Below are 15,474 nucleotides of genomic sequence, written 5' to 3' on the forward strand. Positions count from 1 at the left end.
AAATTGTTAAATCTGAAAAATGATCACGAAGGATGAGGTGACAGTAGAAACTATATCTTAGCCTACCTCATAACTCAGTGTCTCTGTTCCTCTCTGCCCCAACAAACACAATAACCACAAATGCTGCAAAATGACTTTATGTTTGGGTCAGTGGGGTGGGGTGGTGAAAAGAAATTGCAGTTGTGAAGCGGTTAAAATAACAAGGGGGGGGGGGGTAGAAAAACAAAATGAGAAGAGGAATAATGGAAGGTGTGAATCTGGGGCAGAGGACAAGTGGTGATCGGGTCAAGTAGAAAGTCCTTCAATCTAGTTCTATTCCTCTTTCCCATCTTTCCCTGTCTTTGAAGCTCCTATGGTAGGATTCTCAGGAGCTAAATATTTATATTGTCAAATTTAGTTCAAATTTAGTTGATTTAGTTCTAAATTCAGAAATGGTTATTATTATCATCATCTTCATTATTATTCTCATGTGATGCAGCCCATCTTGTTCCAGATGGTCCAATCATCGCTAAGCTTCCCTAAATGCGCCAGCCAATAGGGTTTTAGCGCGCTGACCGCTGTAACCTTTTTAGACTTTAAATACGGCAGAAGAACATTAACCGTTTCCCCGCGCGCCGCTGAGTCAGACATCGGCACGAGGAGAGGAGAGTGTAGGAACATGAGGAGGAGACGTGAAGGAGGCAAGGGAACGAGAGGAGGGTCACTGGCCACGCAGGAGCCTCAAAGCGATTAGCTTAGCAGAGACACTGAAAGCATGAGCAAACAGCTAGCTTGGCTAAACAATAGATTAGTATGAAGTTTATGTTTCAAAATAAAAGACAAAATACTTACAAATTTTACTTTTGTGGCATGTATATCCTTTTATATATTTTGCACTATCTGTATTATAATTCCCATTGTTGCAAAAACAATTGATCTTTTTTTTAATAATGCAATACAATCACTATTATGCATTTTAATATGACTATAAGTCACTCTAAGTGGTGATTGTTTGCTTTATAGACAGGCGTTATAGAGAATACCTTATATGTAACAGTGCTCTGCCAAAATGGTTGTATTGTTAGCGAGATTTACATTCCAATACGTCTTTCTCCACACCTGAATGTGAACCAAAAAAAAAAAAGAAAGTCTAGCCAACATTTGACAATTCTATTGAGAAATTCAATTTTAAAGTTGGAAACGCAGCTACTGACAGAGATGGATAAAAAGAGCAAAATGCATTTATATTCCTCAGCTAGCTGTGAAATATTCCTCAACCAAAGTTGAATCTGTCGGTGTAAAGATAGTGAACCCTCCACAGGGAGCTAGGGGTGATTTAAAGACGCGGCGAGAGTGTCAGCCAGTGAGCGTGCTCTGTTGGTGGGAGAGTAATTGTATGCATCAGGCCATGGTGGGTGAAAGAAAGAAAGGGAAAGAGAAAAGCTTGATGAACAACACCCGGAGTTCTCCCTCTAGCCAGAGACCGAGATTCCCTGAAGGGTTCAAGGAGAGGTGATTTATGGTCTCTATCTAAACAAACAGGGCTTGTTTTATCCACTCCTCGCCGTCCTGCCACTGGGAATCAGACTCCCATTACAGAACCACTGGTGATTAAAAACCAGATGAAACAGATAATCATCACCACTGTGGGCTGAAAGCTAAGTCTCAGTGAGAGCGCGAGCATTCACGTACCATTGGAAGAGATCTTTAATCCCCTTCTCTTCTGTCATTTCTAGAGAGGTTACTGGTATTTTTTCTTGCTGCTAAATTCCCGACCAGATGGGGGAAGAGCAAAACACGCATTCCCCGAACAAAACTCATTTTTAATGACTCGGGTGATCAGTTGCAAGCTCAAAAAGTATGCAGAACTGCATATTGATATTGGCGGGCTTAATGAAAACATATTGATCACTCCTCGTGTTTGTATCAAGGGACTCATCACATGACTTTGTAGTCTACAGCTGTAATGACGCAGAAGTGATATTGAAGAACAGTCAATCCAATGAAAAGACTAAGATGCAGTTAGAATGGAATGCATGCATTTCACAGCCGGAGTCACATGCCAGTGACAGGAATGAAGTGTCTTGTTTACAAGGACACTTGGCATGCAGCCGTCTATCTGTAATCCAACATGTGGAGACAATGAGTGTTTTCACCTCGTCCCTGATGAATGCTCTAGTTATTACAATAATGGGCTTACTCATCGCTTCCAAGAAAAGACGTCTCCCTCCATGCAACCTGCCTGTTTCGCGCCTCGGATGAGAAGTTGACCGAACGGGGCTTCTTCGGGTGCCGGTCCTCGAACGCTTTGCAGCCGCCGGGAGCCGTCGGGGGGGTCGAGACTTGGTCAGAGCTGACTGACGTGAGGTCAGTGCTCAGGTCAAATGATGTCCAAGAAGAGTCGGAGGAGGCAAAGGAGCTGGTGTCCACCTTCTCCTCTTGCAATCCATCTCCTAGGTCCATGGTGCAGGAAAGAAAACGGAGGGGGCAAAAAGCTGGAGAAGGAAGATGAATGACACAAGAGAAAAACTGACGGAGGACTTGGATGAGGACGGGTAAGGAGATCAATGCGTCAAACGTTGTCTGGATTAAGCAAAAGCTCGGAATGGCAAGCAGAAAACACTTCAGAATTAGATAATGGAACGGAAAGAGATACGTCTGGCTTTTCACTCTCTTCTCTTCTGCCTCAAAAAGAGTTCTGAAGAGAGTGACGAGAGGAACGGAGAGACAAAAAGACCAATCAGGGGGAAACACTAGACAAAAGAGACGGCGATATGGATGTGAGGGCAGGAAAAGAAAACCACTCAGGGACTGAAGAGGAAGCCAGACAGTGAGAACATAGAGTGCGATGGAAAGATAGGACCCAACGGCTGCAGATGGAGAGGGGAGGTGAGCACAGACAAGAGGAATCAGGTGAGAGGTGAGGGCGGCAGCACTTATGAGGTGATGGCTCGCATCTCATTACATCCCATCACCACCTCCACAACAATTGAATCATGCGGTAAGCGGATCGCGGCGGGAAATCGATTGGAGATGCATGGGGCGGACTGTACTGGTGGCTTCTGCGGCTACACGATAGCAGCAGGAAGGAGAGTGCCGTCTCGGGTTGCAGTGTTGAGCAGTTCATTACCAGAAGTCTGACCCAGTCCAAATACAATTATGGCTCACCACTAAAGCCCATTAGGACCCTGAAATGGGGAAGCCAGGTTAGCAGGCCTCCCGAAGGTACACTGGGAATAGATTAATGGCATTGTTCTGCAGACTGTACAGATACAGTATACAGGTACTCAGGGTATCCACGTGTGCACCCATCGGTCAACTGCACCAGAAGCTCGGCCAACAAATCACACTTGTAATATACTTTAAAAAGTCTGGCTTGCCGTCAATGTGGTTTAGGCAACATACTTGTAACTATTTGGTTAGGATTAATAAAAGATTGTTTTGGGTTATATACTTTTGTAAAGTAACTTCTATTACGTTAACTATGAAGCTTGAGCCAGGAGATGATTAGCTTAGCTTAGCATAAAGACTGTTAGCAGGGGGAGAGAGCTCCCGTGCCTGGCAGCACCAATAAAGCGAATTAACTAACAAGCTAGATCCCATTTAATGTGTACACGAACAGAACTGTAAAAACAGCAATTTACAGTTTTACAGAGAGTCATGTGCTGGAACTAATTAATTAACACTTACTTATAGTGAGCCATAAAAGGTGCTGCTAGGTTTACTTTTGAGCTTCAGGACAGAGCCAGTCTTCATGCCAAGTGAAACTAATGCACTTCAAAGAGTTTGATGAATGTCAAAAGAAATTCTCCAAGTGGCAGAGCGACAGCAGCAGTTACACTGGTAGACATAAAACCAGGAGGTATATTATTGATCTCACAGCATGCCTCCCAAAGCTCACTCTTACTCAGTAGCTTTATAGTTTGTCAATTTGTCTTCGGGGAGCGCACAAAGACACAACCAGTTCCAATAGTGCCCGATTTAGAACAACGCATCGAACTTTTGTCTCTGCCAAAGACACGTCCGCCTCTTCTTAGCACTACAGGCACTAGAACACTCCCATCCATCTCCAGCAGACAAGGGTACATTGATTAGGTCAAAATTCCAACTTCATCACTAACGCTCACCAGGGGAACCGTCGCCATATCACACCACAGCAGATCTGTCTTTCTCTCTTTTGTTTTTGAACTAGATTTGATTCAATAGGGTCAAAGTAGTGCAACGTTCATTTAACAGAGAACCACTGGATTCAATAAGGTTTGGTCTCAAGTAGCTCAAAGACAAAGAGGAGCTGTGGTAACAAGGACAGCCGACTCAAAATGTCACGCTGCGGCAAAACCATTTCCAGGGTGTAAGTTTTAATCAGCTACAGTGCGAGGACATGGAAGGTGAAGGTAGCTGATAAAACTGTCTACATTAAACTTTTAATAGAGGAGCGCTTTGTGAGGTTTATCTGATGATTCAAATGAACGTGCGGCGGAATACGACGCAGAAACGAAGCACACATCAATCAAGATAGTACAAGTGGCATCCCTAGAATCAGCTGCGGTGGTCCAGGCATACACGACCATGGTGCTTTATGTGTATGTGAAGGATGGAAGTCTTTATTTAAACTCTAAGAAAACAGAGTTGAAAAGAAACATTACAGTAAATAAACAATACGGGAAAAATAGAACCATTGTATGACACATAGTAATGTGTCATGTCACATATTGTAAAACCAATTCAACAAACATGAACAGGGTGGTGTGCAAAGACAAATAAATAACATACTGATCAACAGGTATTTACATTTCCTAGCATTCGTTTAAATGATTACAATTTATTTTTTTTAGCAAATGGCATCAGTTGTTACGCTGCACATAAATGTATGCTCAATGTGTTCTGACCCGTTCAAGTGATTGTCTAATCTCTCTGGTCCTCAATGAACTGAGCTTGAATACAACAATCTTTAATATTTGCAAATACTAACAGCATCAGGTCTTTAACTGTGCGATAAGATTAAATGTCTCAGTTATGTCGTACACAGAATATTGTCTTCAGTTTTTCACCATCCTGTTTGCTAGAAGGCAAAAAAAAAACTGGAAATAAAAATCAGCTAGACATTTATCAGAGCAACAGGACAACATGAGAAGCAGGACAAACCAAGAAGACAATCTCTCAGGGGCACTGGAAGGTGTAATACTACAGAGAGAAGTCCACAGGAAAAACAACATTCCTGACTCAAAGTATTTTAAGAGTCAGTACTTTAGAACTACGCAGCGAAAGCAGCGAAGCGCCTCTGGGACGGGAGGACCAAGTCCAGATGAGGATCGCTGGCGGCGCTGCATTGGGAGCGCTGACATAAAGTCAGTACTAAAGAGGAGCCAAGCTACCAAACAGGCAAACCAGCGATGCCCTAAAGACTATCCAAACTCAGAACAGGAAGAATATCAATCCCTGTCAGTTTCCCTTCTACGAACAGGCCTCAATGTTCCAAAACACTGAGGCTTTGAAGAGCGGTAAAGTCTGAGTCGGTGACAAAAGGGGCTTTTTGCCAAGCAATGCTGCGTGTGTCTGCTTCCACAGCTGAGTGATTCAAAGCTGTTTGTATTTGGTTAGCCTCTAAAAGCTGAGAGGCTAGAGAACTTCCTAGCCTTAGCCTGCTCTTAAAACGTGTAGGCCAGCTAACAAATAAGCGGGTGACAATGAGGAAAGCGGAGCAGGGTGCCTCTGCATGCAGGACAGTGGGTTAGTGGCATGGCAGAAGCAACTAGTTCCACAAGCCAGCTGCAGGAAAAACTAATGTTAGGCCAGAGGAAAAGGAAGGTTGGTCCAGGAAAAGACAACACGGCTGAACTCCAAATACAGCTGCTATTTATTCCTCTGCACACGAGCCCAGACAGGTCGGTCTAGACGCACTGAAGGGAAGGTCAGGGTAGAGACAAGCAAGGGAGAGAAAGCACAATGGCCGACGTCTCCTTCAATAAATGGGCCTTGGTTGTTTCATGCTGTAGTGGGCCTCGGACGCCGACACGTATGCGGACTCTGGAAAGAAATCCTCATGGAACTCTGCCAGAAACCTAAAAGAGAGGACGGGAGAAAGGAAGTACAAGAGAGGGAAATCGGGTGAGATGGTTTTGACTTCGACGACGTTAGGAAGCCCTCGGTGCTCACATTAAACACTCAAAATAAGTGTGCCATCCGACACGATTTGCTTACACAAAGCAAAAAATGCGTTAACAATGAAAGCATCTCAAATGTCCTGTCCCAGCACGCTTGGACTTCTGGTTTTCCTAGATGTCCCTGGCTCATTCCACATAAACCCTAGACCCCTTGCCCTCTGCCTGGGGGTGTATATGTCAGACACAAAACCCCCTCATCCATCCTATACCATCAGCGCCAGAGAACCAATCGCTCTGACGGAAAGACAGAACATGAGAATGACCGACCAGCAGTCAGAGAGAGAAGAGTGAAAGATCCCCCCCCCCTCCCTTCTCCTCCTCCCATCTAATCAGTAGCGAGGAAAACTAATCCGGAATCTTCTTAGTATCCGCTACTCGGCCAAATCCTCTAAATCTTGCCATCTCATCTTAGCTCCACCGGCCTTCCTAATCTCAATGCAAACAAATTATCCTCATCAGAGAAGAACTTAAGAACGCTTTGACAACGAATAACAAACAAGACAACCTAATGGGACAATAAAGGGGACATGCCAGTAGCCCACAGTGACACTTAATCATAATCATTCTTGCGGAGACAGGGGAGAGTGAGAGATCAACTGTGGCCAAAGCCCAGAATGCACTGCACTTCAGTCTCTGCGACATCAATCAGTTTTTCGCCCGCTCTGCACAATCTGCCACGCGGCTGATTTCAGAGTAAAAGGCATCAAGGCTTTTCCCAAAAGACATCAGTGTTTTAGTTCATGTCCAGTGTCCTGCAGAGTCTCCAACACGGCGAAAATAGGAATTAGTTACTGAGAGAAACTCTGTTTTCTGTATTGAACACTGTCGATGCCCGTCTAAGCGACTTATAGTTCATCACAGAGCTGTAGGGGAGATTGAAACTGCAAACATGATTTACTTTGAAGCGCTTCACGCCTCGTGCAAGTTATTGTCCGTGCCATTTGACAGAATAATATTCTGTGCAAGGAGATGCACCAGTGATTTGCAGTCCAGTGTCACTGGAGTGGATTAAAAGACTTTCTACTCCAACTGCTGATGACACTGCAATATGTGTTTCGCCAAGAGAAACTGCCAATGCTGCTGAAAAGAATGAGGTATCGGTCTTCTATTTAGTGTGGAGCATTACAGTCGCGGGTTGACAATGCCGCTTTACAGCCCTTCTGTCCCGCCGCGAGAGAGAACTAAAATCAGCGCATCACATATGTAGTTGAATGCTGTAATCACACTGCACACCACTCTCTTCCCACAAACCGACATGAACGCCAGCCGTGGCTATTTTCAGAGGACCACCTCTTGGTTTTTATGGCACTGAGTGCTGAGCTCCAGTTTATTTATTTATATAAATTTTTTTGGGGTTGAGTAGTGGAATAGAGGTAATTTTGGCTCTTAGACTCGGGCCTGTCTCCGTGGTGAGTTCAGGTGTTGCTCCACAGCACTGCTCGGTGGCAGGAAGACGGTACTGCGTGCGTTTGATTAGAGAATGAGAGGACCTAAATCCCCCAGGTTTGGGACCGGCTGAACTGAAGATCGCTGGGGAGGATTTAAAGATTAGACTCCCGCGCTTGTGTAACGCCCACTCATCTCCCTCCCTCTAACACATGCTCTTTCTCACTCCATCTCTCCTTCCCATCATGTTCTCCTTTACTTACTCTTTATTCTTATTCTGTTTCTGGGTTATTTCCGGACAATCATTATTATTGTCTTTCTATGAATTCTATCTTTGTCCGCGACCTTTTAATATCTTGCTTCTGTGAAGCAGGCTACCAAATACATTGTGAGTGAGGAATGACGTATTGGTCAAGGGTGTTCTAGAGATTGATAGCTTCCAGGTTCTTTGTGAAATGAGAACTTCTTGCAGCTCAAGGCTGGCAGTAAGTATTGAGCTTTAATGCTTAGCTAGGTCAAACCATGGTTAATGGACTATGCAGGTTATTACCAAGGAGCATTTTAAGTCAAAGTGCGTCCTATTTTATGTCCCGTTAATTGAATGCAGCCCCTCGTCTTTCTAATGAATCATCCTCCGTGGAAATTATACATGATTTAACACCGTTTCTTTCCACCTGACGGCACAATCCACTTTTCGAGAAGGGGGTGAGATGTCAATATTATGCCTGAATGTTTCAGTGAAGGAACCGTTATCCTTTAGGCCTGAGTGAACCAAAGATTGGTACTTTCCCATCTGCACAGCGTAAAGGAACTTGAAACCTCTTTAACCCATCTTAATGAAATCGTTGCTGTCCCTCTTTCGCTTACTGAAGCACTTACCTCTGAGACCTCTTACACGTAAAGTTGAAAAAACGGATACACTTGATTTGAACACAATCACATACCTGAGAAAGAGTTCCAAATGCTTGACCAGGGCTCGGAGGTTCCTCTCTGGGATCTGCATTTTTCCCAGGATCTCAGGAAGCTTCACTGAAAGAGAAAAGGCCAGACAGTGACAAGAATGCTTCACCGCAATCAAACCACTGAAATCACGAAAGACAAGTGAACCAGTGTGAGCAAAACATTACGGTCATTACATTACGGTCATTACAAAACGATGAGAGACACCAACCAAAAAGCCGCAGGAGGTGCTGTGATCCGTACAGGTAGGAGGGTGGATGAGGCTGGTCATGCAGAGGGTAGTTATCAGGAGTCAGCTTCCAACTTAGGACCTGGTTGACGGAGTAAAGGAAAAATCATTTAACAGACAATTTGATCCTTTTTTCATTGGTTATCAGGAGTCAGCTCACATGGTATTGTCAAATATGTCAAAACCTCAAACAGTTGCTTAACTTCTCTCCCTGCAATGAAGGAGGCCATTTATGTAACTACCCGAGTACCCTTGAGCATGAAATTGTTTCCCACCCAGATACTAGTACACACACAATTTCATCACCTCATTAAGCTCATTGTTTCTCCGGCTCTCAAGGCCATAGAAAGGCCCACTTCGCTCTTTGCTTGGCGTCAAGGGCAACGGGGAAGATGAGCCGCTGTGCACTGGGGTTTCTGGGTAACAGGAACCGACAAAGAACAACATGTTTACAGATACATTACATATAGATATATAAATATATATATGAAATATCGCACAAAAAAAAAAAAAAAAAAAAAGACAGCAAAAATGTATGGAGGCAAAGATTTTAGGGCACAAAGTTCTTCTTAGGAAAGTGTAGTTCTTAGGTACTTGGAAGGGGATAAATGTGAGAGGAAAGAAGTAGGACAACACCATCTACTGGGCAAAACTGGTTACTACAAATACAAAAGGTTGCCACTACCCGTAACAATATTACATTGAATGTTTCATGCAATGCATTACCTTAACATCAATCTGACTGTGAGCATCTTGACTTGTCAAGCACATGTGTAACTAATAACAGTAAGTTAACAATAAGGTTTATCATTTTCAGTAAAGGTAAAAAGAAAGTGGAACTCGTGGTAGAAAAGTAATATCACAAAAAGCTTTCATTTGAAGTCCTATTTCTTGAACAGACTGTCGTCTTACTTCTCTCGAGGTTGAGGAAGAACTTGGGCTGGGATGAGGTGTCGACCAAGCGGCGTTTGAGCTGCGGGGATGCTGTAGCACTGCCTCCACCTGAATCATTACATCATTACATACATTCTATCAAGTTACAAGTATGCTTTACTCAACATAAAAACACATATATTACTACTGAAGCATACAAAAATAGATGAAGTCTCCTTAAATGAAATATCCTGTTGGATAATTTTCCAAATAGCACCAAATCCAGTAAAAAGTGATTACCTCCACTGCTGCCTTCAGCTGGCCGGTCGCCTCCAGATGTGTTCCTGGTGGAGCGTCTGAGTGACTGGGACTGGAACGAGATGCAGTCCATGTCAGGGTGACGCCGGCGCTTCGGGGTGGGGGCGGCGGCGGTGGGCGTGGTGGCAGAGATGTCGCTCAGTGCTGGTTGGCTGTCTGTGGACTGGGGGGTGGGCGGGTTGTGCCCCAACGGGCTCGGGCTGCGCTCTCGTTGGGCGCTTCAGACACAACGGGAGAGAAAAAGGCTTACAGCTTGATGGAGGAGCTCAACGGTCGATCACAGCCGAGCAGTGGCTTCTGAAACAACACGGGAGTCTTGATTCATCATAGCACACTCACCTGCTGGAGCAGGGGGAGATTTCGTTGACAGCCAGGAAAAGCCTGGAGGAGCTGACCTTTTTGAACTGGGCTTGTTCACAGGGGTAGAGGAGGATCATGGGTAAGGTGAAGTCGAACGTGATCCTCAGGCCGTCGACCATCTCCTTACACAACTCCTCACTTCAAACAAAGGAAATGTAAGGATTAGGTAATGTTCATAATCATGTATGCCGTCTCAGCTGGGCCAGACAAAGAAATCAATCCGACAATGAAAAAGAAACATTTTGGTAGACACATGACTGGGAACCATAATATATGAATATGGGGAAAAACGATGACAAAACCTGTTGTCTTAACAGATGGTCTACGTTGGACAAAGCACATCTGTTTCCACCGCACTCTGTTCAAAGCGTGCGCAGACTCACCTCTTCTCTGGAGGGGCCGGCTGCGGGCTGCTGTTCTGCGTGGTGTTCTGCTGACGCCGGTACCGCTCGTTGGCCATGAACGCTTTGTTGATGGCAAAGTGCTTGACGTAGTACTCGAGGATGTGCACGACATTCGTCTGACAGGGAACCATGACCAGCTAGGGAGAGGAAAGCATGGACAAGACTCGAGTCAGTTCAATATCTTCCCATGCCTACCAGAAGTAGCAGTATCGGTATGTTAACATGTGGAACGCTGCTTAGCATCTGCTGCATGTACCTTCTTCCTCTTGTTGATGTAAAAGCAGTCGTCCTCCAGTTTCTTCTTCAGGACATCGGGGATGTTGAGGTCCACATGGACGATCTTCTCCTCACATTCCCTTTTAACATTAATGTCGGGCTCAACCCTCTGAAACACACAAGATATGAACCTTCAGGTAAATAGAAACTAAGGATGTGCTTTGCTACGGACAGAAGTCATGGTCTTAAAAGTTATGTTTGGATTATCAAGTGTTGGATAAGTTACAACATTACGAGGGAACAAAGGAAATAGAGGTAATTTTCCGGTGGCACTTTGTGCAATGCAAGTTGGTCTAGATAACAGCATCAGCTAAAGGCCTAACATGTAAATGTTGGTCTATATATGCCTTTGTCTTAGATGGAAACTGAGCTGATCCACTTCACCATTTTGTTGATGTCCTCAGAGAAGGTGCTTTCCCCGCTATTGGAAGATTCAGGGTCAGAGTCGTCCTCGCCACTGCTCCCCGAAGACGAAATCAAACCTAGACAGAAAAATTCGGAGGGATTAATTTGATTGCTGTGGGAGACTGGGAGCTAAATAACAAACGGCAGAGGAGGATTTCTCACATGCGTCATCACTGTCGTCCTCCTTAGGGAGAGTCTTCAGTGAAGATTTAGTACCAGACTGCCGACGCCGCCTCTTGGCCCATCCCTTTCTCTTCCTACCGCCAGGAAAGAAAACAAAAACGCACCCACCATCTGTATCAGTCTCGTCTAAAGATAGACCAAACTAATAGAAAGGTCGAATCCAAAGCATGTGGACACAGAACAGACATTGACATGCACTGGACTTGTGGTTTGAGTTACAGGTGTCATGTACAGTATGTTCACGGACAGCGCTGCGCATGTCAGAAATCAACAGTAAAACTTTTCAAGCCCATTCTATGACGCTACTCTCTCTACTTAGAGAGGCCCAAGTGATACACATGCAAGAAAATATTCTCAAAGGTTAAACATTTTGATGGCATTTACCTGCATGGCTGAATGAATGAACATAATATGAACTTACATGCGACCTAGAGCTTTGCGTGCCAGTTTATGTTGCAATTTACGGTTTTCCTCAGAGTCCCTTAGGACATGATCCTCTGCAGCCCAACGATCCCAGCTACCCAAACACACACACATTTAGAAAATAAAAAAAACATCACACAGACCTGCATGGGTTGAAGGCAGTGTTTCATATCGATTTCATTACACAAGTTGATGAATGTGACATTTTGCAATGATAAACACTACAATGAGTATGATATATGCAAGTAGGGAGGTGACAGGGACTCATCTTACCTTCTGTTCCAACCGTTGAAGTGAATCAGGTACTTTGGGATTCTTCTTCCATGCTCATCTGTACCAATCAAGATGTCAAGGACCTGTGAAGGGAACAGAAAACTATGAGTTTTGCTTGCTCAAGGCTCCTGTGGTCGTATTCAGTTCCTTGCATTTCGACAGGTATTATTATAGTTTTTCTTGTAAATTATAGATTTATATATTATAGTTTTTCTTGCACATTTGTATGCGGTCAGATGCAAATCACTATCTTACATAATGCATCACTGGTTCCAAATGATATGCTGAGTGGGGGGAAAAACTCTATTCTGTCATTATCACAACCTATAAGCTCATGAACTATGATGGGACTAACTTGCAGTTTAGCTTGGAGCTGGAAGGACCTACTGTTCGGGAATATCCTAAGAATCTGGCCTTAAATACAGCAAATATCCAAATCCCATAACACAACACCGTCACTTATTAGCATCTATAGGCCAGCGTTAGCACCAACACGATTTTAATGTAATTTATTGTTTTCTTTAACGTTTAAATTCAAAATGAACTTCACTTATTAGGCTACAGTTACTTAAATGAAACATTTGACGCTTCTTACACCAATGCAACTCAGTCAATGCTAACTGTTAGCTTGCCTAGATTAGCAAGAGCCAGGCTAGAATGTGTTGATGTAAACAAACCCTCTATTAGCGTTAGCTTGCTAACTAGCCAGCCAGTAAAAACGACATTGCGCACATAACGTTAACGAAAATAAAACTAGAATTAGGCTAGAACATCATTAACTGCAATAAACACGTTTAAAATGTGTTTGTTGCTACCGTGAAATGCAATGAAAACAGCAAATGCTACAGTAACGGTCAGTGTTGGTGCGTTTGTTTATTAGGCGTTTCCGTTAAACTACTTTGAATGATAGCCAGCCAGCTATAACTACTTTACTATTAATGCATAACTATGTCTCTAGCGTTAATTCAAATAGCGTTATTACATGCCGTGGTAACAGTTTTTGTCTGCAACGCTTTATCACGCAACAAAATATCACAGTTGTCTCTACGACTAAGATTAATCTTGCGCTTCAAGAAGAAACATGTGTAATCGAACGTACCCGGAAACCATCAAGAAACAGTTTACGTTATATCGCAGCACATTGTGCATTAACCGCTAACGTTGTTTATCTGAGGCCTACGTGGTCGAGTCATATACCCCACACTTTACACAAACTGCCCTGCTTCTCCAATATAAAGTATTCGTTTGGAAAAAAATCGAAATACCGAAGAGCTAAATTACGCATACGAGATATTACCTTAGCGTCGTACAACACTTTAGCCTTGGTGGGGTCGGGTTCAAAGCACAGGACTCTCTCTCCTTTGTGAAATGAGTACTTAATGCCCCGCGAATTCATTTGTTCATGGCGACGTGTGGGAAAGGGGGCATCAATCTGGACCCTATAAACTCCTTAACCCTTTCCTCTCCAAACGCTTTTCTGCGAGGGGTCTCCCACCGAAACACACTTTGGAGGGGTGGCGCTATTGCGGGATAAATGCAACATCTACTTGCTGCCTTCACTGGCTCCTCGTAATTTCCCCTATCAAGCCTTGTGGGAACAGTACTGGGTCGTGGAATATGGTTGTGATTGCCTTGATATAATAGAAAACTTTTTTTTTTGCAATACAAATTCACTGAAAAACCATGAAGCTTGAAGCTGAACATCACGAATGTATTTTTGGTATGTTTTCACAATTTCAACAGTTTTAATATTCAATTAAAACCAACACGATTTTAAGAATTCATCATATTATTCTGACATTTATGAGTGAGTGCAATGGGCTAAATTTAGCCAAATAAATACATAAATGCAATCTATCGTCATCCACTGTGTAGCATTGATCATTTATGTATGCAAAACACCTATCCGCGACATTCCACAGAGCACTGAAGGCAGCATGGAAAACGCAATTCAATAAGTTTGAAATGGTCTCTCACGAACGCCGTACTAGTAGTGTAATTTCAGAAACTGGTCAGCAGATGTCAGTATACGGGCACAAAAACAAGTGTACATGAAACTAATTTGCCTTCATTGTGAAGTTACCACCAAACTGAATTTGTTCCATTTGGTAAATTAGATTTAGTACATATATGTAGTACATTTCCACAACAAAGCAACACATGCCTTGACTAGACGAAGCCTTTGTCTGTGTGGACCATGTGTATGAGTTACATCATGAACATAAACTAATGCTCAAAGACCCCAGTGTTTTACAGGTCTCCATGTATTGCCTGGCACACATGTGAAACAGATTTTTACTGTAATTCACCTGTGTTTATCCCAATTCTAATAACACCTTTTACCATTATCTTCATAATCTCCACTTTCATATGAAAAAGTAGGTCCTATAAGGTTCCACGGGATACAATCTCACCAAAGAGGAAAGCCATCTGTGTGCGTTTAGGGGTCCATGACATGAACATTATTGAGAGCCTGCAGGTAATTTATTGGACGATTGCAAATGACCTCAATTACAACTCTGCAGATACTCAGATTAAATATCTGTATTAAACCACCCTATACAAATTAAGCACACCCGGGTATCATACACATGTTTTGGTATTCAGTTAACACAGGTTAGGGAAGGAGCCTTTTCCTTGAGGCACAATACAGTAAAAGAAAATCCAGCATGTCTCAATAATCTAATCTTCCTCTATTGGAACAATATGGTGGCTCTATAATATACAGGGGTGTTTAGATGTGCAGCCAGGAACACGTGAAATCTGAGGTTGGATGCATTGCTCTAGGGTACAAACCCTCTCTCTGTGTGCACTGTGTTTGTCAATTTGATAACATCCTGTTAGTTTGCAAACAGATTAAATTACTTCTCTAATCGCAGTAGTAGTAAAATATGGAATAATGCTGAAGTTAATTGTCTTTAACAGATCAACAATAGACCTCGCATCACTGATTCATTGTTTCATATTTCATATGTAGCGCTACAAGTAATTAGATTTCCTTTGATTGCTGACCTTGTCACCTTCTCATTCGCAATGAAATGTGCACTGATCCCCAGCACAGGAAACCATGTCTCTACAGCTGTAGCTGAATCAAGGCTGCTCCACTATTGTACACCAAATATGGACAGCGTGTACTTTACACTGAACGTGACCAGCTGAAGTGCAGCCCCGCTGGTGTATTCTCCTTCCCTTTGACCCTGACTGCGACTGATATATGTTGACAGTCACGTCAAACGATCAC

General features: G+C 43.4%; 1 protein-coding gene across 2 annotated transcripts; it reads right to left on the reverse strand.

Annotated features, from left to right (window-relative positions):
- Positions 1-4,536: 4,536 nt before the first annotated feature.
- On the reverse strand, positions 4,537-13,738 carry LOC137878897 (MSL complex subunit 3-like). Of its 2 annotated transcripts, XM_068719396.1 has the most exons (14): positions 13,531-13,738; positions 12,234-12,316; positions 11,959-12,054; positions 11,517-11,611; positions 11,334-11,431; positions 10,930-11,058; positions 10,653-10,810; positions 10,249-10,407; positions 9,892-10,127; positions 9,631-9,720; positions 9,025-9,134; positions 8,701-8,800; positions 8,474-8,558; positions 4,537-6,041 (listed from the first exon to the last, which is right to left on the reverse strand). In XM_068719396.1, the coding sequence occupies exons 1-14, from the start codon at positions 13,627-13,629 to the stop codon at positions 5,942-5,944; spliced, it is 1,638 nt and encodes a 545-aa protein (XP_068575497.1). In that variant the 5' UTR covers positions 13,630-13,738; the 3' UTR covers positions 4,537-5,941. The 2 variants fall into 2 exon arrangements, with proteins under 2 accessions (XP_068575497.1, XP_068575498.1); XM_068719397.1 differs by lacking the exon at positions 11,959-12,054.
- Positions 13,739-15,474: the final 1,736 nt, after the last annotated feature.

Source organism: Cebidichthys violaceus, unplaced genomic scaffold (assembly GCF_023349555.1).
Source record: "Cebidichthys violaceus isolate CVI_PGR_0920_01 unplaced genomic scaffold, fCebVio1.0.p SCAF_24, whole genome shotgun sequence".
In the NCBI taxonomy this organism is placed as follows: domain Eukaryota; kingdom Metazoa; phylum Chordata; class Actinopteri; order Perciformes; family Stichaeidae; genus Cebidichthys; species Cebidichthys violaceus.